The 22,642-nt window shown below is 48.8% G+C and overlaps 1 protein-coding gene across 1 annotated transcript; it reads left to right on the forward strand.

The window, feature by feature from the left end:
• Positions 1-8,998: 8,998 nt before the first annotated feature.
• On the forward strand, positions 8,999-11,659 carry LOC142579297 (uncharacterized). Its single transcript, XM_075689347.1, has 2 exons — positions 8,999-9,112; positions 11,040-11,659. The coding sequence occupies exons 1-2, from the start codon at positions 9,101-9,103 to the stop codon at positions 11,457-11,459; spliced, it is 432 nt and encodes a 143-aa protein (XP_075545462.1). The 5' UTR covers positions 8,999-9,100; the 3' UTR covers positions 11,460-11,659.
• The last annotated feature ends 10,983 nt before the right edge of the window (positions 11,660-22,642 follow it).

Consider the following 22,642-nt stretch of genomic DNA (forward strand, 5'->3'; position numbering starts at 1 on the left):
ATAAAGCGAGATATAAGAAGGAAGAAGAAGCATGTGCTTGCTGCGGTAAAGCTAGGGAAACGACGGAGCATGTTTTATTAGAATGTGAAGACGTCTACGCAGCGGTCGATTTAGGCACCACTGGCCTCCTTGAAGCCCTTGGGTTCAGCGGGAGCAGTGGTAAAGCAAACATGTCCGCAATAGGCATCAGTAAGAGGCGATTGGAGGATTGGTCGAAGGAAAGTATGGAAACGACAAAAGGCTGAGACGTACAAAAGCACAGTTCGCAATAGGGGATCAGAAAATTTGGGTGTGGTAGTTCATAGTGTTTTTTTTTTCTTTTTTCATTGTTTAACCTAGGTAGGACATTAGGCAGTATAATAGCAAGAGCTTGGTGGCGCAACCCACCGCCCCGTTCCAAAGGGGACGCTCATAACATCCATCCATCCATCCATCCATCCATCCATCCATCCATCCATCCATCCATCCATCCATCCATCCGCTCTTTGGTTCAAAGCATAGAGTTTCTCACTACATTGCCTAGAGGGAAATCTGGCGCTGCTGCGCTGTGGTACGCATGGGAAGGCCGGTATATTGTGACTTCGGATTGGCATCGTTCTCGGAGAGACAGGACACCTTAAAGAAGTGATTGGCAAGCACCGTTCCGTCTATCACAATGATTCATTTTCTACTAAAACAGCACGTGAAAAGCGGTTTTGGCTTTATTATTACGCAAAAACATGTTTTGTTTAACTATGAGAACTTGTTGCGGTGTACGGTTATATGTTATGTAAAAAGTATCAGTGGGCCGCTAAAGTTGGAGAACACACGACAAGGTTCGCACTCGCTTTGAAACAGTTTATCGTCTGTTCTTGCTTTTCTTCGCTTGGTCATGCATTGTAGGTGAGTAAAGATGCGATATGCGTGAATGGAAACATTTTATGAAGATTTTACTTTCAGAACGCGTTATTTGTGTAGCCATATCCCCGTTTTAGACGAAGCCTCGTAGAACACCAGCTAACACGAGCCTCGCAGACACATATACCGTCATTCCCATGATGGCACGGTGCCCCCTTAAGAAACACCATAGACGGTGGCGCCAGATTTCCCTCTAGGTGTTATTGTGAGAAACTCTATGGTTCAAAGGAAGAGCAGGGGGCAATGACCTCCATGGCGAGCCATACTAGATTTAGGGAGCAAGGGGAAATGACCCCCACGGTGGGGACAATGAAGTGACGGACGGTCGCTACAAGGGCACCTCCCCCCCCCCCCCCTTAGAATGCCAGGGGCTTAGGTGTGAATGTCGGAAGGAATGAAGAGTTAATGTTCAAGATAGGCTGCTTTCACGTGGTCAGACGACACTGCCTCTTCTGTGCCGCGAACGTCAAGCTTCAAGGTACTCTCTGGCCGCGAAACCACTACGTAGGGAGGAGTCAATGGTTGCTTAATAGCTGCGCACCGCAGAAAGACGTGCGTGGTTGCGTCCATTGGCGGGAAACTAAACACAGGTTTCCCGCCGGCGATACGTGGGGATGTAGGTCGAATCCAGTCGAGCCACGAATGAAGCCTCTCTAAGTGCTGCGCGGCCGCTGGAGGAGTGACTTGCTGGGTGGCGAAAAACTGTCATGGAAACTCGGATTGCTGTCCCATAGAGCTTCTCGGCTGCGCTGACTGGTCATTTTTGATTATTGTTCGCAGCCACAGTAGTGCTAGGGGTAGCCTTTCCACCCAGTTCTGTCTGTCGAGCGTGGCGGTCAATGACGCCTTCAGTTGTCGGTGCAGGCGCTCGCCCATGTCGTTGCTCTGTGTGTGGTAAGCGCGGTGTTATGAAGGCGCCTGCCGAGCAGTCGCGCCAGGGCAGAAAAAAAGCGAGCTTCGGAACTGTCGGCCTCGGTCAGTAGTTATGCACAAAAGGCAACCGTAACGTGACACCCACGTAGCAACAAATGCTTCATTTGAAAGCTTTGAAAAGTTTGCGCCGCATTCTTAAAACCGTAAGGCATACAGAAAACCTCAAACAGGCAAACTGGAGCAGTGATTGCTATTTTGGGAATGTCGATGGGTTCGACAGGAAATTGGTGGTACGCGCGCATCAAATCAATCTTAGTGCATATTTTCGTTCCTGCGAGACGAACGCCGAAGTCATGTATGTGAGGAAGGAGATATTGATCCGGAGAAGTAACGGCATTCAAAGCTCGGTAATCGCCACAAGGCCATCAGTGGCCACTGCCCTGTTTTGGAATCAGACGGAGAGTTCAAGACCAGGTGCTGGAGGAAGGGACGAATAACTCCGAGCAGAAGCAGGCGTTCTAACTCACGGCGGTCGACTTCCAACCTCCGTCCAGCGAGCCTCTGTGGCCGGGCGGCGCCAGGTGGGCTGGTGGTAGAGATATGATAGGTCACCTTGTGTTTCACGGGCAGCGCATCGTTTCGGGGCTTCGTGAAGTGCGGGTACTCAGCAAGTATCCTGTCGTACGTTGAGCCCGGCCGAAACGTACAGAAGCCAAATGAGGTGAGGTTGGCCGAATGAGGTGACGCCAAGTACATCGAGGGATGAGATGTTATCTTTTAGGCGCCGATCGCGAACACTCACATCTAAGTTGAACTGGCTGATGAAGTTCGCTTCCAGTATGGTAAATTGACGTCGGCGATCACAAATACCCATCTTTGCAAGCGCCGGTGTCCTATGTCTAGCGTTATTGACCGGAGCCCAGTTTCTCGGAGAGATGTTGGAGCCTACTCTGCTGCGATGGCTCGAGGTGTTGCAGGACCGTGCGTTTCAGGCGGTCGTATGCTGCGGCCGAAGGCGTACCCGCTAGCAAGTCGCCTATGGCATCGGCGATGTCGGAGGGTAGCGCGGCGACGACGTGCAGGTACTTTGTTGTCTGTCAAGTGACACGCCGAAGTTGAAAACGGGCGTCTACTTGTATCAACCAAACTCATAGATTCTTGGGCCAAAAGCTGGGAAGTTGAAGCTTTGCGGCGGTGACAGGAGGTGTAATCGTGGCGTCGTCTCTGTCAGCAAGAGTCGGAGCAGCGTCGTACATGGCTAGTGTCCGAAAAAAACGTAAATGTCCTCGGTCACCACTTGTTGGGAGCTCGGTTAGGCGAAGGCAAGGAATACTCACTTTGACAGCTTGAGAACGGAGAGTCGACTGGCTTTATTCAAAAGTAAAAGCAGGTTTGCCGAATGGCAGTAGAGCCGCTGCCCCACTATAAGGCAGCGGCAACTGCGGGGACAACGAAGTGACGGACGGTCGCTACACCATATCTCCAGTAATTGTCCATCGGGCAAGGTAGCAGCCGGCAGCCGCTTATGTCTGCGTTGAACAGATACAAACAGCCTACCACCCCTTGCACATGGTCAATGCCTATAGTGGACATGGAAAATGACGAAAGTGGGGGGAGGGTTGTATATTTAAAGTTTCCCTCCTAGAATTATACTATAACGATGTATACGTCTTCTTATTCCTGCGTTTCTTATTGCGGAGTTCGATAGTGCACAACCAAGGAAATGATAGATGACACGTACACGGCTAAGTGTGGTGGACATTATTTGCCCGTTGATGCATGCTATCAAGTTTAATTAAATATACCTTACGCAAAGTACAGGTAAGGATCCGGGCAATGACCTGCGTAAAAATGAACCCGACTCGGTACAAAAGTAGTGCCACGCTTATTAGAAATCTCAGTTTTGTATGACAATGAGTAGTACGAAGCAATCTCCTCAAAACTATAAACGTTGGTCTTCGCTCTCGCGAATTCGCTAGTCTTCTTCAGCAGTGAATGCATCGCATTTCTCCCTAAGGATAGTTCATGTGATCCCAAAAGCACCAACATCAATCTTGTTTCTTTCCGGTTGATCAAAGTGCCCTTATTTCGAGAGAGATGTTAGTTAAATTATTCGGTGGAGCAGCGCTTTTCGACACAGCCATCTCTTGCAGAATGAATCGCGTAACGAGGCAATGAGCTTTCTCTTTTTCTTTTTCGCCATCATTCGTCGCGACAAAATAAAGACAAAGATGAAAAAAAGCAGGAAGGAAGATAGTCAGAATTCTTCACCCACCCATCCTGTCGGGCTGTGCATATCGCGCAGAGCGCAACTACGCGACCTCCGGCGACGCCGCTCTAGTGTGGGCAGCCTTGGCGGTGTCTCGCGTCGCGCACGTAACTTAGTGTAGAGAAAAACACGGAGGAATAAACAGGGACTAAGGATATTTACTGCTTGCCATAACTACACATTAATACACTGAATGTTCGAGGAATGTACCAGAGGACTTGCGTGTAACTGGCAAAATGGCTGCGCACAATGTGAGCTATTGTTGACTGGGGTCCGTGATGAACAGTCTAGGTTGCGGTTTCAACGACAGTGGCAAAAAAATCAAACCTTCAATGAAGGAAACGGTAATCTGAAACGAAAATGGCTCAAAAAGAAAGAGATGACCACTTTTGTGGCCCACCGCCTGATGGGTTGGACGTCCTAATCGGCTGTTATTTTGCTGTGAAAACAATTCGTAACAAAGAGGACGATGTGGAAGAGAAAAAAACATTCTTCTGAATGAGGATTGAGAAGTTTGAAGAAGAATCGATTCAAGCATGCTCAACGGTGTCCGGGAGGAGCGTGACCCGAAAAAGGCACTCTTCCTCTTGGCTGCGCAGGCCACCAAGCGTGTACTCATCCGAATTAATTTAAAAGCACAACGAAATATGTGCTTCTCGGGAACAAATACGCCGCCGAGCCAGTTGTATAGAACGTGGATGGCTACAAATTAGAAGAACATCGTCGAACTGTGCTTATGAGAGAGCACTAACGTAGAGGGAATCCATAACTCAAGTTTTGAAACAGTAATTTGAGTTTGTTAGTTGTATTTGTTTTATTTTTGTTCTCCGTGTTTAAGGGGCTGTAGGTGCCTGTATATGCAAGGGTATATGAAGCCTACAACCACGCCGTATAACATATTGACCCCTAATAAAGACGAGGAGAGGGGAAGAGAACATCTGTATACCGCCCGCGTCGTCGTTTTGTATTGTCTTCCCCTGCACTCGTCTTTATTAGCGGTGATCATGATATACAGTAAACGCCAACTAGGCCAAACTCAAGTCCTTCTACAACCACGCCTTTTACGAAAATTTATTTAGCTACATAGCTTCCCACTGACATCTTAGGACCAGCTACACTCACCCTCAAATAGTTTTGAGGTAGAGGACATCCACTGGAGGCCTTAAGTCAGATGTACAGAAAGCGGGGTGCATGAGGACCTAATCTCAAAGGCGAAATAACGCATCGGCCCGAGTCGAAGATCGCTAGCGTCCAGCTCAAGCGAAGACGCACTTGGCGTGGCACTGGCGACATATATAACAACGCTAAAAATTCTAGATACTCACCGTGGTGTCTCAGTGAATGGTGCTGCTGAGCTCGAAGTCGCGGATTCAATCCGGACAACGGAGGGGACATTTTTATGCGGGTGTAATGCAAAAACGCTCGTGTACAGCACAATGGGTGCACGTTAAATAGCCCCTAGGGGATCGAAATTAATCTGAAGCCCTCCAATATAGCGTACCTCATAATCCTACGGGCAATGACGGGACGTTAAACTCATAATTGAAAAAAAGCTAATATAAATCACTGCTAAATTCGGAACGCCTGCAGGAATAGAAAACCGAAGGGGCATTTGCAGCAGCGCAGATGTGGCGTTTATGTGCCGGTGTGATTGTTCTTTGATAAGTTCTTATCGCCGAGAAAATTTTAAATGTCAGTGCAGCTTCTATGACTGGTGTACACTAGACGATGGTTTTGTTTCTTGTGTTTAGTATTTCCTAGTTTGCCTACCCTCATGTTTTGTATTTTGTTTGTATTCTTAATATATATCTCAATATATCAAATACAATAAAGAAATGACCATAACCTAATCCCGACGGTCCACTTTGCCCACTCTGGAAGTCATAGATAGTGGCTGCATATGTTTTGGAGATTATAGAATGGTACAGAATAGTAGATTCTAAGACAAGGAATGGTATTTCGTCGCGCAAAAAAAAATACAATTTTATTTTTTACCGCAACTTGCACAAGAGATGGGGAAAGAAAAATAAATGCAAGTTTACTCAGAGTTGCCAAATACACACTTTTTGATATGCCTCTTTCCTCCAATTTTTCACGAATGAAGCAAATGAGCTAAATAATGTGTATTCGCCTCGCCGCCACCTTTACAATGCTGTTTCGAGATCCTGTTGCACTAAAGGCGGAATTGTTGGAGGATTGCGACCCTGCACAAGCCTTTAGTTGTCCTGACTTTCTTTATTGCATGTCGCGAGAAAGATGAAGTTCTGGGGTGTTACGAGCCAAAGTTACGGCTTACGGGAGGGATTCCGGAATAATTTTGGCAGCCTGGGGTTCTTTGACGTACACGGAAATCAAAGTGTACGGACATTTTTGCATTTAGTGTCCATCGAAGTGCGGCCACCACGACCTGGATCGAACCCGCGACCTCGAGCTCATCAGCGCAACGTCATAGCCACTAAGCTGCCTCGCGGGTGAATGTCGCGACTTTGTTCGCTGCATTTTCAAAGAAATTGCGGTGGAAGCCATCTCACGATGACTGTCGATGGTAATGCGTTAGCATTTAATGAATATAGCCACGGAACTGGGACTCCTCTTTCACGCTTCAGAACCCTCTGTTCCATTTAATGCCGCCGCCGCAAAGCCAGCGCGTGGCCTCCGAAATGCATGGCGCATCGGTGCGTGCGAACGCTGAGAAATGCGTCATGCGACAACCGGGCTCCGCTCGCGCGATTCTTTCTGAATACGCTGCGCCATCTGGTCGAGCTGCCGAGAAATCCGCACGTGGTCTCCATGTCGAGAAGTGCGGCGCGCCGGTTCCTTCAAACGCTGAGGATTCTTCCCTCGCTTCCAGCACACTCAGTGGCACATACTCAGTGGCCCAAGTTGGCGAGAGCTTCACTGAAGAGCGGCACATGCCCAGTGAATTTACGGCGTAGCGTGCCAATGCGTCGGGTTGCTGTTCTTGAGGAACCCTTGTGACGGCGTCGATTCCGCTCGGCATCGGAGTAATTTAAGATATCATTTTCCTCATTGTAGGGTGACACATTTCCAGCGGCACACCCCTACTGGCCCATTGACCACGCACCCCGTGACACAAGCTGTCATCAACGGGATTCATTGGAGACCAGTGCAGACCGAGTGGCAAATACCCAGTTATCCAAGTCGGCGTCAAAACGTTTCTAGGAACAGCGGTGCCAACCCAGACCCGCATCTACAGTGACCCATGTCGGCGTTAAAGAGCTTCGTTGAAGAGAGGCACGTATGCACACGTTGTCAGATACTCGGTGACCAAATTTATTCCGATGACTCGTTGCGAACCCTGTTACCTCAACACAGGAGCCCGCGGTGTGCTAACCATTCGACCACGGACTACCACCCAGTAGCCCAAGTAGGCAGGAAGACGGTTAAATACAAACATAGATAGATAGATAGATAGATAGATAGATAGATAGATAGATAGATAGATAGATAGATAGATAGATAGATAGATAGATAGATAGATAGATAGATAGATAGATAGATAGATAGATAGATAGATAGATAGATAGATAGATAGATAGATAGATAGATAGATAGATAGATAGATAGATAGATAGATAGATAGCCCTCGCAAAGTGCCTGAAGTATCTTGATAATTAATGCTAACGCATTAAAAAGTAGTGCTGGTTTGTATTGCAGGAAGTTAGTTTTTATAAGAGTGCACCTTGTTATTCATTTGATGTAAGCCACTGTCATAGTCAACAGGCCCCAAACATACGCCCTTTCAATATACTAACTTGTTTTACAGTCTCCTCAGAATAACCGATGTTTGATTACTATACAGCGCGGATATATAAAAAAAAGTATCACAAAGCGTGTCATACGTGTTCGAGGTGGCCGAATCTACAAAGCTATTCGTTCGTATGTGCTGTTGGCCATTGGCTTGCTGCATAATAACAAGTCTAACTTCAGGATTGGATGGCGTCTACTCCCGATACAGGCTTCTGTTGCTCAATACCTGCTGCATAAGAGTGTTTCTCCCACACTGCTCTCGCCATTCAAATATTATTAATAAAGATGTTTTACTCTTTCTCTCTCTCCGAGCATGAAAGAAGCCCGCGAATACAGGCAAAGTGCCTCGAGCGGCCAGTCGCACGGTAATTTTGCGTTCATTCGCAGGCTTCTTTTACGCTAAAAAAACTTTTATGTTGCACGTAGTGAGCAACAGAAAGCTGTATCGGGAGTATTTCATCTCGCTCTACAATTTTGTCATTGACACTTTTCATCTAACTGTAATATTAGGGAAGTTGATTATTTGGTTAAGACTCTAATTACGCCGAATGAAAAAAATATAGTTTCAGTATCTCCAAGCGACGACAAACAACATTATCTTTGTCCTGTCCCGCTACGTGACATTTACGTATTTTTAAATTCGGGCTAAAATTAGCCAGGACACCCTGTCTGTAAATATACATATCCCATATGCTCATGAAACTCGACCACCCGTACAACACACGTCGCTAAAGACTTGGTCCAAATTCACGAAGCGTTTCATTTGCAACTTCTTATTGCCGTTGTCCGGTCACCTTCGCTAATAAGATGTCCAGTGCAAGGACTGACTGGAATTTCCTCTTACGAACAATGATAGCGTAAAAGCTTTTGTGTGATTCCGGGTCCCGGTCAAGTCGAACGGGCTGCAATGCGGTGCAACGTGCGCCCGAAGACATGCGCGGCTGTCTTGATGCAAACCCGAAAGGATGCGCAGGTCTGTGTAGCGCGCACCTCGCCCCGCCCTGGCTGCGTCTGTTGGGGGCGAAGAGATAGGCGGAATCTCAACTTGGCGTAATCGGGGTGGAAATCCTCCGACAGGATGGCAGGCGGCGGCAGACGATACCTGCCATGCTCCCGGAAGCGCACCATGCTCCGCCAGGAAGGTATACAGCCCGCGCTCATTGGCGAGATAGCGCGCCGCACGAATGAGTTTGCGCACGCGCTAAGGTATAAAAAAGCGCGCCCGTCTAGTGTGGAGCTATCACTCTCACTTCGTTGCATCTACCGAGCCACTCTCAACCTCCGACCAAGATGCTGTCCCTCGTAAGTTACTTTTACCAGCCTGGCGTTCGAAAGGGTCGCCTTCTTACGCCTGTTTTTCTTTGAAAGCCTGAGTCATCGGTTGACAAGTAATTTGCAAAATAATATCATTTCCTTTTCGCCACGTCCATTATTTAGTTTATGAGCCTGCAACCTGCGCTTTACTCGAAATTTGACAAATGTTACAAAGTTCCCCGGCGCAAATCGCAATCATTTGGAACAAGCGCTGGAAGCATTGTATGCGTAGGACCTGCTGTGATATTTTGTTCGGCACGTAGCTGTTATCGCCTACCTGCAAAGGGCTGTCTTTTTGTACACAGTAGTCTTGCGCTGTATTATAGTTACGTTGTTCGTTAGCGCTTAGCGGTATTATAAGCATACGACATTAGCATGCTGGTCCATAAGTAGCACATTCATGTGTCCTTACAAAAGTTCAAGGCTGTTTCTTTCTCGAAGTCTGCCTTGTACTCTCGGAAGCTTTCCATGGTAGAAGGACTGCTTTTTACAGAAAGTGCCGTCTTTCTATAGAAAGCCCTGGACCATCCAGTAATTCAATAAGCAATTTTTCTAAAGGTGACGACAAGCATTGGCACGTATAGTTGAGTTCAAAGCAACACCAATCGTTAACAGTCTGAACAGCATAACAAAACATTCCATCTTGTCTAGCGTTGATAATCAGAAAACTAGCAAAATGCACTCATCGCCGTATATTTTAAGAAAAAAAATATACAGAGAGCGTTATTGATGGTAAAGCTTACAACACTTTAAACGATTTCCGTGTTTAGCTTTGCCGAACACTTTTATTCAAAATGGTAGCTGTCGTTTCATTGCAGAACACAACCTACAGCGACAGTGGGTTTTAATTCAAGGTCATGTTATTCATTATCTGCGACTAAAAAGTAAAATAGCGTAATTTAACTAGACACCTTCCCGTACTCAATATGTAGAATTATACATTACTCCTTTCGGAGGCATGTGACTCTCGTTCTCAACTATAAGTAAGTAAAGTAAAGTAAATAAATAAATAAATAAATAAATAAATAAATAAATAAATAAATGATAGAGCTGGGAAAGTTTTCTGCAAACAATGGTACCGTAATGAAAAGGACATCGTCAATTCAATCAAATAAAAAGACTGAAACATTTCATTGGCATCACATCGTAATTCGTCGGACTTTAAAGGTTTATTCATTCACAATAAACGCGACACATAATCGTGGGCGCTCTGACGTGATTGTTGTTGCAAAATGTTTCCTAGGATGAGCAGCCGGAGATTAAACAAGACCACGAGAGTGAGCGGCCTCAAGACCTGGAAGAGGCAAGATTTCGCTCTCTCTCCTGGTTTTCCGATCTCCTTTCGTATCTCGCTGCAGGAGCTTACAAGTCAATTATTGGAAACTGTAGTCTCGTGCTACATGCTATAAAAATATTTTACGGAGCGTGAAATTAATATCTGACCTTACAACTAACGAACTGTTTTTCGCTCATGGTGAAATATGCAATTGGGAGGAAGTATAGCGGTACATCAGTTCACGAGCACCAAAAATCGCTGACACATGGACAAGCAGCGCTTTGTGTGTCTGTCGTTCCTTCTCATTTTAATGTCCTGTTGTTGCGCGACACATCGTCGCAATCCAATATGTCTGACCAACAAGCCCACATCACCGCCCTCGTCGAAATATGCCATTATATTGATAACCGGGTAATAAGGGCGTGCAAAGCTATTGGCAAATTGAAGCTTGAGAGTTTGAAGGATGTCTTGTTGCAGCGCATTTCTTTTTTTGCTTTTTCTTTTTTTTTTCTGACTCCGACACGTCGTGCTGGATTTGAACTAAGTTGGCTTTGAACAATACCTGGAGACTTCCATGTTGTTGATTGGCCTGACTGTGTTCCCGCTAACTTTCGCAACCTTTTCAAACGAATCACGCAGGTTCTTGTTCTTCTGGGCGTGAGCGCCTGCTTCGCCGGTGATGTCCTCCTGGGCGCCGGTGGCTACGGTGCTGGCGCCGGCCTGGGCACCGGCCTAGGTTACGGCGGATACGGTGGCGGCCTAGCTGCCGGCTACAACCAGCAGGCCAGCGCCTCGCAGGGCGGCTTCAGTGCCGGCGCATCTGGACACAACCAGGGAAGCGGAGCCTTTGACAGGGGCAACGCCTACAAGAATGTCCAGGGCTACAGCAACCAGGGTGGACACCGCAGCAGCACGGGCTTCTCGGATTCCAAGAGCAACCGCTACGGCACTGGTTTCGGCCAGGGCAGCAGCGGCTTCAACACGGGTACGTCCGGCGGTCAGGGATCCTTCGGAAGCCAGGCACACGGCAGTCAATACGCCGGCGTTGGTGGTTACTAAGCTGCTCTAGCGCCATGTTTTCCTATAACGCCCACCTCTACACGTCCGATAAACTAGTCTCGAGCGGAAAAGACATCGCGCTGCACGACGGCGGAAGCTCACTTATACCAACAACATCTTGAATCTGACAGGATCGCCGACAGCAGTAGATGTTAACTGTACACAGAGAATGAAAAAATAAAAGATTTCGTTCACAGATGTCCAACTTTCTAAGTGATTTCAGGGACTGTGGTTGGTCTCTTCGTCATGGTATATATCCGGGGTTCAAGCGTATACTGGGCCGGTATAATGTATGGATTTCTTCCGCTTGAATCAATTGCTTTCTTTTTTATCATCCACAAGTAACGACCCGCCGATACCGGTGACGACGTGGGCTGAGCGTCACCTGTACCACTCATGAACCGAGAAAAAAAGAAAAAAATTGGAATGGACAACCAGCGATGAAACTTGGCGTGCCAACAGCGAAGGAGACGATTCTCGTTAGTACATGCTGTGATTTAGAGTTTACAACAAATATACTGCTCGTACTGAGGCACATGTGTCCAGCTTCAGATATTACTGGGCGCCGGTGTGCTACAACGTTTAGGAGCGTGTGCGCACCTCGTAAAGCATATGGCCGTGGACAATGCATCGCTGTATGTATCGGCTTAAAGCAAACGTCAATACAAGTGCGCGTCTGCTATCGTTAAATATGTTATGCCATTTTTGTGGCCAGCCTACCGCATAGTCTCTCCTGGGGTGCGATCGAAGATGGTTGTTCGGCGCGTTCGTTCGGTTACCGGCGCGCGCGATTGGCCTACTCCGCGCCGAAGTCGCCAGCCGCGGGGCACGGCCACGTTTTTGGTGACGTCAAAATGACGACACGCTCCTGTCAATCATCCTCCCACCGAGCATTTCGTCTGCTAGGCGCCGAACCCGACGGGAGCTGGGAAGTTTGGAGCGATCATACGGATTCGCATGGCACGTCTGGTGGATTGGATTGGATCCTACCGGCGGCTGCGGCATGGCACGTTTGGATCCAATCCATAGTTTAATTCGAGAAAATGGCGCTTCCGTTGGGAACTTAGGTTGTTGCGCTGGCGTTTCCAGAGGAAGGTGGAGAGCGTGTGGTGGTGCGAAACGCGTTTGAAGAAATGGCAGAAAGTGAATTCCGGCATCGTTTTTGTTTCTCGAAACAAATAATTCGTTGGTTGTACGGAGAAATCGACCCCATCATCGGTGCCAGCGAGCCACTGGAGTCTTGTCGCTGCCTCTTGAAAAGTGCGCCGCTCTTCCCGTCGTTTTTTTTTTCTATTTTCTTCTCGCTGTGCGCGACACCACCTACAGGGACGACGCAAAGAAACTAATAGTTATAAATTGCAGTACTCACACGTACTACTAAACTTGTTTAGGCTTGAGAAGAAAATATACATTTTTTGGGATAAAGATTTCATTCATTTAGAAGACGAGAAACATTTCCTTTTGTAGTATACTGTCTGCAAGCAGACGACAAACGACGGAAGTAAACCAAGTAAATTTCCGGGGAGGTCACCGCTTCCTGATTGGTTGCTCTCTCCGCCTCGCTGTCACAAATTTTGCATACTGCAACTCTGTGACGTTGCAGCAACCGAACAGAACGCGTATCGAACAAAATATCTCCGATCGCGCCCCTGGTCAGTGCTGGCTCCTTATAGAATCGTTACACAATGCCGGTCCTGCCATTGATACAACAAACACACTTAGTCATCATGATAATGATGCTATCACTCAAAATTGTATCACTGCGAGGAAATCCAAATAAGATCTTTGTGCCACTAAAATGAAGTGCCGTCGAAAAAAAAATATATGTGGGAAAGAAAAGGTTCCGTGGACACTTGTAGATACACCTATAAGTGTATTACACAGGGCTGGGTTTTTCTTCTAGTTTAGTGCATTCTTGTACGCCGATGGGCTGATTGACTGTCGACCAATCTTGTTAGTGAATTAGACGGGGCCAGCCGATAATGAAGGCTCTAAAATGCGGTCTTAAGATCAATTATTCAAATTTAGTGTTTTTGCGTGCCACAATAACAATATTATTATAAGGCACGTCGTATAGTGGGGACTTCGGAATAATTTTGACCACGTGGGGTTCTTTAACGTGCGCCAAGATCTAAGCACAAGAACGTTTTTAGATTTCGCCCCCATCGAAATGCGATCACCACGGCCGGTACCCAACGCCGTAGCCTCTAGGCTACCGGGGCGGGTTAAGACATTAGACATTTAGATTACGGTGCCGAAGCATTGGGGTGCAAACCACCGCGCACAGAAAAGAACACGAAGCGAGCACAGAATTGCGCAGAGGGCCCACAATGAAGTTGGGCTATTCTAAAACTGTATATCTAGCGTCTGCAATAGACTTAGCACAAAACTAATATTTTGCCCTTGCCTAGCTGTGGTGAAGCTTCTCCCTTAACCGATCAGTCAACCTAAAGAACGATGCAGTACGCTTAACTATGTTTTTCAGTTTTCAACGAATATTTTCTACAGGAGCCCTAAACCAAACGATGAGACGATTGAGCGCCCATATGCATTGAAAAATAAAACCTCTTTATTTTGCTCGCCATTTCTCTTGGCTGCCCCGAGTCCCGTATGATCATATCGAGGGTGACAATAAACCTCGCTTAATACGTTCTGATTGCCAATTACTCAGCAAATGAGTTAACCAATCGCTCACTTACAGATTCAGACTCAGTCAATCCGTCGATCAATCGATGCGTTAAATGATTATATTGGCAACCAATATTCAAAAATATTCACAATTTATTGAATTGGTCTGGAGTGTTGGGTGGAGTTTTGGATAAAATCACTTGTATTGCATATGTTGCTGCAATATTTACAAATTTTATTCAAGGGAAAGCAATGACGCGGTGAATAACTTCGTTGGAGTAACACATTACATTTTGTCCATGTTTTCAGGAACGAAGGGATGGCAACGAATACGCGAATGTTTATTTTATGAATAATAACGACGAAAATAAATTTCACAGCATTTGTTGCAATCCTTTGTTGGTGTCTTGAGTAGAGTTGCGAGGAAAGTTAGACCACGTACAATAAACGCATGGTGGTGTGCATGTGCATCAAGGAGTGATACATAGAAATATATTCCTGTATTTATTGCACATTCCTAGTTTCAGGAATCGAAATGAGCAAAAACTTTGAAGAAGCTTTCATTTCTGAGAAACTAACTCATCCGTTTAGCTTGGAGTCATGTGCCTTAAGTACACTACGTTTTTCAAATAGATTTCTCATTGTTGTTGTTTGGCTGGGCTTCTTAGAGATAGTGTAAGACAGAGGTAAAGCGAAAAGTTAAAAGAAAACCAAAACGGCATCCTAAACTATTGCGAAACAAACTGCAGTATGCAAATGCCTCAAGTTCCGCTACCTGCTAGGCTACATGTTGTTTTCAGTGAAATTGAATTAAATATGGAAGTATGATTACCTGCGGTCCGTGCTCTATATTTCTTATTTTCTCATTTTGTTGTTGTCATCGCCTTCTTACTATTAATGTGTTATTGGAGTCGCTTGTACGATTGTTTGTTTGTTTGTTTGTTTTCCGACGTTTTCCCGTTGCCCTGACTCGCTCCGATGAGGGTTTAACTAGAACTGAAAGTACGCTTGTCATGTTCAGCCTTCGCGAATCTGTTATTGCGTACTTAGGACGAGATAGGTACCTTTCAAACTCTATCAGCAGCGTGCACTGCCTGCTACTCCACGTTGTACATTATTTACTGGCTATTTAAAGTACGGCACATTTAATGTTTAATATTAATTAATATTAATTGGCCTTTTAATATGGACATTTAATATGACCTAGTTGCCTGCAAAATAAAGGATAAAGACAAAGTCCACTTACGCTGATTTTACCTCTTATTCACGGTACAAAGAACAGCCCTAGGGCCCTATAAAGGAAAACCATTCTAATGTTTTTTTTATTCCAATCTCCTGACGTCAAATTTGCGTAACCGCCGACGCCAGCGTAGGGCGGTCAACCTCAGGGTTTTCTCAACAGACCAATCAAACGCTTCCGTCGTTCACAGGAGGTCACTTTTGTTTGCTTGAAAAACGCATAGCATTGCCTACACTGAGCGGCTAGTCTTATCTAATTGGCTGACAAGAGGCGAGGAGCACGCTCAAGTTGAGATGGATTCGATGGGGCCGAACCACTGCACTGAAAATCGATAAGCGGATGAAGGGGGTGGTGCCAGCGTCTGCGATTGGTCCGCTTTCCTTTACTTGCGGTGGCTGGTTGAAAATCGCGATGGCATGCAACGGAACCTTAAGAATGAAGCTAAAACGGATCCTCAGCAAAGAAGAGTTGGCATAACGAGGTCGTAAACGTGCCGAAAGTGCTCGTTCGTAAACGTGCCGAAAGTGGCCACGAAAAAAGCTTTATTATACGCAAATAAGCCCGGGCGCTCCGGCAGGTGCGAGTAGCCAGTGCCTGAGCTATCGGCGGCAGCCATATTTTATTCCGTTCGGAACAGGGAAGCCTGCAGCTATTCAGAAGAAAACTCAGTTTTCTTTGGCATATTAATACATCTTCAACGCGTACACGTCAATTTGACGGGGTGAGTTCTTGCGGTTTCGTGACGTCGCGCGAAAGGCAGGAGAAGTGGGTGCAGCCCGAAAATTTTTGACCAATAGCCAAGGTCTAATGGCTTAAAGGCGTCGAATCGGAAATAACCAATCTTTTTTTTCGGTCAAATCATGCATAATCAGCGTGTACATATCATATCAGATGGGGAGCTATCACGCTTTTCGGGACGTCGCGTGACAGAGAAGTGAACTGGGGGTGGTCCAAAAAAGTTTTTGACCAATCGTGGAGGGCTTATTGCAGAATTGGAATAGAAAAGTTTGGAATAGTTTTACGCTATAGCGCCCGTAATATGCGCACAGAATACACATAAAGCACTGCCACGCTTTCAGCTACGACACATATTTGGCACATAGACCAGCGCTGCCTGTCCAATAGTATCGAATGCACTTTTGACCTTCCTGGGAGACACTGGTTATCAATGACACTTTTATTAGTTTTTATGTTGCGTGTTTTGCTGTGTTTTCTTCATTTTGTGCATTTTATGCGTCAGTGAGATGCGCGCTGCGTATAATTTCATTTCTAATCATTATATATATAGTGATTCGGAGGAAGGAGACACTGATGATATTTTCTGCTACCCGTGAGGGAGCACGGCTCAGCATCAGGGGAGAGGGGGAGAGAGGGACAAAAAGGAGAAGTAAGGAAGGGAAGAAAGTAGGTTGTGGGTAGGGTCAGCTGTCGCAACGTGTCATGGAAGGACACCGCAAGGAGGAGGTGGCCGGGGGATCGGCTACAAGGCGGCAAGTCCGGCCGCAGCAGCAAACTCGAGGAAGGCCTGCAGTGCTGCGACCGGGGATAGGCGGGGAAAGAGAAGGTCTTCTACGGTGTTGGCTGGAAGGCCGAGGCGGCGGTATGGGGCTGTCGTCTCCTGTCGTTGAGAGGCTAGTCCTGGACAATGGCATAGGATGTGCTCCAGGGTCTCAGGGGAGCCGCACCTCCTACGGGCAGGTGATGCGATTCTCTCTACGCTGAATTTCCGGGCGGCAGGCCAAACGCTGCCTGTCCTGAAGCGCAGGAGGAGTACCTGTTCTCCTCTTGTGAGTCCCTTCTCGGGGAAGGGCTGGGGTGGCTTACCGCTAGCCACTCGCGCGTCCGGGTGGGCTGTGGTCAGCAGTTTGAGCAGCCGGTGCCGTGTATAGTCCGATGCGGCTACCGCAGTGCTTACCGCAACGGGAGCATTGTGGGCTGCTTCGGGTGCAGCATCCGCCTCTTAATTTTCAGCTATCCCTACGTGTGAGGACATCCAGTGGAGCGAGAGGGTGATGCCACTCCTCTGTATATCAAAGAGCTTAGCTAGGAGCAGGGTGACGGTGACTCCAGCTCGATCGCGTTCGAGTAGTCCTTGAAGAGCCGGGCGAGAGTCTGAGAAGATGGCTACGCACACCTGCGGTGGGTGCTCCGCAAGGAAGTCAGCTGCCAGGTGGAGGCCAGCCAGCTCTGCTGCTATGGAGTTCGCAGCAAATGGGAGGCGGCATTGCAGGGTCGTTCCAGCTGCCGGTACTATGCAGGCCGCGGCCGCCGAGCCAGTGGATGGGAGGACAGAACCATCCGTGAAGATGTCGAGATGCCCACCTAGTACGTGCAGCTTCGACAACGCTGCCTGCGCCAGCTCGCATGGTGGAGACCTCTTCTTCTGCTTCCCCTCCAACTGGAGATGGATTTCCAGTAGCCGTTGGTGCGGTGGGGGTGGTATCACTGCTGTGGGGCACTGGCCTACAAGCTCGTCGTACAGTGCGCAGATGCTGCCCATCCAGGAGGAGAGACGGCTCCGCAGTCTGCGCACCAGGGCATCGCCGTCAGGAGTGTGGTGTAGGCGGTCTATGTGGAGCAGCCCCTGCCGCAGCATCAGCAGCGAGACAGGCCAAGCCTGAGCCTCCGCCAGTGTAGCAGCCACCGGTGAATGGCGTGAAGTCCTAAGAATGTTCGCATGGCTGTCCTACGTTCCAGAGCAAGTTGCTTCTTGCGGGTCGGTGTTAGGTTCGCCATAGGCTGTGCATACAGGAACATAGAGGTGGCGGCAGCATGGTAGAGACGTAAGGCCCATCGGGATGTGCATCCTTTTCCTCGCTGGAGGAGGCGGCTGACAGCTGTTCTCACCCTGCGAGCCTTGATGGTGGCAGCCTTAGGAGCAGGTATCCATGTGAGACGGTGGTCCACCTGGAGCCCCAGATATGTGACCTCCTTTGCCCATGGGATGCGTGTGCTACCTAGCACCGACCCTTTAACGGTGACGCGAGCGGCAGCTAACGGATAGATGAGCAGAGCCTTTGTCTTTGTGGGGGAGACCAAAAGTCCGATGCTCAGGAAGTATGCAGCTACTGCATCCAAAGAACGTTGCAATGATGACCGGATGGCTTGCAGGTTCCGTCTGGGTCCGTGCGTCCACAGGGCCACGTCATCGGCATACACCGAGCACTGCGTCGGAAACCTTGGGTCTGCAGGGATGGCTACCGGGAGTCCGGCCAGTACCACGTTAAATAGGAATGGGCTCAGGACGGAGCCCTGGGGGACGCCCGTAGCCACCCTGCGGGAGGTACTCAAAGTCCGGCCGACTCTCACCCGAAGTGTCCGCCCCGTTAGGAATGAGCTGACGAACTGCCGGAGGCACCCCACAATGCCAAGTTCATCCGGTGCGTTCTCGATGACTTCGTGGTGCGGCAGTCCATCGAATGCTCTCTGGACATCCAGCAGGATGAGGAGGGCCACTTCCGCCTTGCTTCTTGCCTCCTGCAGGGTGGAGATCACGTCTGCAATCGAGTCAGCAGTGCATCGGTGGCGACGGAAGCGTGTTTGTTGCTCCGGCAGGAACCCTACCGCTCCGGCAATCCAGTTTAGCCGTCTGAGTGCTATGGACTCCATCAGCTTACAGGCTGCTGAAGTAAGTGATACCGGCCTGTAGGAGCTGATAGCCGTGGCTGGTCGCCCAGGCTTTCGGAGGGGTACCACCACTGCGGTCAGCCAAGTCTCTGGTAGCGAGCCGGTCTCCCAGATCTCGTTCAAGGCCCTCAGGAGCTGAAATCTGACCCTCTTGTCCAGGTTTCGTAGCATCTGGAATGTGATGCCGTCAGCTCCTGGGGTTCTGCGGCGCTTGGATTTTGCCAGAGCTGATGTCAACTCGTGCTCCTGGAGTGGATCATGGCAGAGGGCATCGATCTGGCTTGATGTACATGCTGGATGGAAGCCACCAGGCCGCCTTGGGGACGGGGAAAGCAATATAGCCGCTGGTTGAGTGACTGGGTGGGCTGTGAATCTGTCCGCCAGGAGCTCTGCCAGGGATGCCTCGCTGATGCCCAGGCAGATGGCCGCTGGGAATACTGGTTGACGTACCCCTGGGCCAGAGAGCAGAGACCGCAGGAGCCTCCATGCTCGAGGACCACCATTGGCCTGGTTGACAAAGTTGCAGATTCCTTGCCAGCTCTGTCGACGGCGCCGGTTGGCATGCCTCCGACAGGCAACATCGGAGCGGTTGTACTCAGAGTGATGTTCTGGCAGCCTTGTTCTCATCGCTCGTCTTTCTGCTCGGCGTCTGGCGGCACGGAGGTTGAGATGTCGAAGGTCAGGAGCAGGATGGTCTTCGGGCATGAGCGAGTGGATTGTTGCAGCTTACCGCCGCCTCTGCTAAGCATAAGAAGAAGTCCCTCTCCTCTGGTATGCAGATGAGTTGGTTCCTGAAGGCCCCCCAGTCAACTGTGCTGCATTACCTGGTATAGTTCGTTCCTTCCGTCGACAGGCTCACGTCGATGGCCGTACAGGTCGCGCGCCCTCCCCTTCGAATATAGGTGAAAGATCCAGTGTTCAGCACCTGGAGTCTCAAACTGCGGAACACCTCCACTAGGTCCTTTCCGCATTTGCAGCATCTGCGGCTTCGTGTGGTGTGCGTTCAAGTCCCCGCAAAGGAGGAAGTCGCGGTCGAGTCGTGTGGCTAGCTGCAGGAGGATTGACGGGTGCCATCGTTGGCAGGGGCGCACGTAGATGGAAGCCACTGTTGTGTCCACCCCTCGGACTCTGATGGTCACAGCGCAGCACTCCATGGGCCCTTTCGTTAGGTCAGCCACGTTCACCTCGGCTTGAAGAAGCTCGCGAAGTACGTAGATGGCGCAGCGTGGAGAGCCCTGGGGATGGCCGTTCTCCAAGCAGGGGGCAGCCATGCAAGTAGGCACCGTACAGGATGTGGTGCTGGAGTACCTAATCATTCCCATATGGTATAGTCTAGGATTTATTAAAAATTGCCTCTCTCTCTCAGCATTGTTTATAAAACCAGAGTTTTGCTTGTCGCTACCTCTCTTCACACACACACTGTTACGAACTGCCTGCAAGGGTACCGACCTACAAAATGTTCGCAGCCAGCTGCTGCTGCGGAGGTGGCGAGCTTCCCAGAAACCACCGTGGAACCCTTCCCCACCTGCTGCGGCGACTTGCTTTGTAGGGGCGATGATGTGCCGCCTCAACACCCCCTCGGCGCTGCTATGACTAAACGTGGTCGGCGGACCAAGTATTGTTAGTAGATTAGCCGTCGCCGTCACGGCTTGTTTAAAGCGGTGGAAATCATGGGAGAAGATGTCTTGCGGCCGTCTCACGGGGTTTAGAACTCATGGACAGACGCGGCGGCTATTGTCTGCGAATTGGAATATGCACTGGGATGAAGAGGCGCCTGCTCGGGTCAAGCACCGTATCTGCAAGAACCCTCTCAACTTGGTGGGGTCAGTGCAACCTGTGCAGAAGTGAGTGCGTATCGGCTACGATGACTTTGGACGCTCCGAATTGGTTGGCGGTGACCTGCCGTTTTACCCTCACCTAGAGATCTAGGGAGGACAGAGTGTACTTAAATAGCCGTTGGCAGCTCCTCAGGGTGCATTCCTCTTTCAGTCACGTTTAACGTTCTCATGTAAATACTGTAAATAAACCCATATTCCTCGTTCTCGATGAGAACAAGTCTCTCCCTTCAACAACGTCCTCAGCGCGCATAAGTTGGACGACGGCATGGGCCAGCTAGCATCTATTTCATGCCCGACCCCAACCATCACAACGCACGCACACACACGTATATATATATATATATATATATATATATATATATATATATATATATATATATATATATATATATATATATATACATAGGGTGTCCCCGCTAACTTGGACCAAGAGAGAGAGAGAAAGCAAGGACAGGAAGGGCAGGCAGGTCAACCACAAGAGCATCCGGTTTGCTACCCTACACTGTGGGTGGGGGAAAGGGGAATAGAAAGAGGAAAAAGGGAGAGAGTGATCACTGAGTGCGTGTGGGCGGGACACTATGCACAGGGTCACTGTAAACGGTCTTATAAGCCGGTGCACTTCAAGTATGGCACTAATGCACGATTCGCTTTTCGTGCCAGTGACAGGTGTGGCCATGGTGCGAGTATCTTCGACTCGGTGAACGATCTTAAGCCCAGTCGGTGTAAAGTTTCCCGCAGAGTGAGGCGTTGTACATCGTAGCGGGGGAAGGTACACAATAGATGCTCGATGGTCTCCTCGCACCCACAGTAATCGCACATCGGGCTCTCGGCCATTCCCAAACGATAGGAGTAGGAGTTCGTCAACGCTACTCCCAGCCACAAGCGGTACAGCAAGGTTGCTGCGCCGCGGGAAATGCTAGACGGCAGTTGTAGCCATAGCACGGGGTCTAGTTTATATCATCGGCAATTGAAGGCACTTGAACTCCAGAGATCTTGCGACTTTTTGTGTGCATGTAGGCGAACTTCCCTGGCAGCATCCGACCTCGCCAAAGGTATTTAATGCGTCTGGGTACCTTCGTGGGCAGACCGGGCAGCCTTGTCAGCTAGGTTGTTGCCGACGATGCCACAGTGAGCAGAAATCCATTGAAATACAATGCTATGCCCCCTTTCCAGAGCATGGTGGTGCACTTCCCTGATGCCAGATATCATCTCCTCGTAAGTTCTGTGACGTAATGCAGACTTGATATTGTGAAGGGCTGCCTTAGAGTCACAAAATACGACCCATTTCTCTTCGGTGACGTACATCATAGCGGCATGGAGAGCTGCAAGTTCTGCCGATGTAGATGTAGTCGTGTGCGACAATTTGAATTTAACGGTAACCTACTTGGCTGGAACGACGAGTGCGGCAGTTGAGCTGGTACGTGAGGTCGAACCATCGGTATATATATGTATGCGGTCATGATACGTCTGGTGCAGTAATAGGAGCGTAAGTTGCTTCAGAGCCGGCGATGGATGATTTGACTTGTTTGTAATTCCAGGAATAGCAAAATTCACTTGAGGCTGTCGTAGGCACCACATGGGAGATGAAGGCTTCATCGCCGGTGTAAAATATGACGGTATGCACTCTTGTTGAGCGTTAATTACTCTTGAAAAGGTCGCTTGAGGTCTCTCGGCTGGTAGGGAGGCCAAATGATGGTCGGGGATCCTTGACAGATGGCGAATGTGCGCTCTGAGAGTCGGCAGCTACGGGCGTCTGGATCGCATGGTCCCCAGCGATGGCAATTGTTGCTGCTGTTGACGTGCAGCAACAATTGCCATCGCGAAAGTTCGTCTTGCATGCATTTGACAAC

This window comes from Dermacentor variabilis, chromosome 1, assembly GCF_050947875.1.
Source record: "Dermacentor variabilis isolate Ectoservices chromosome 1, ASM5094787v1, whole genome shotgun sequence".
NCBI lineage: Eukaryota > Metazoa > Arthropoda > Arachnida > Ixodida > Ixodidae > Dermacentor > Dermacentor variabilis.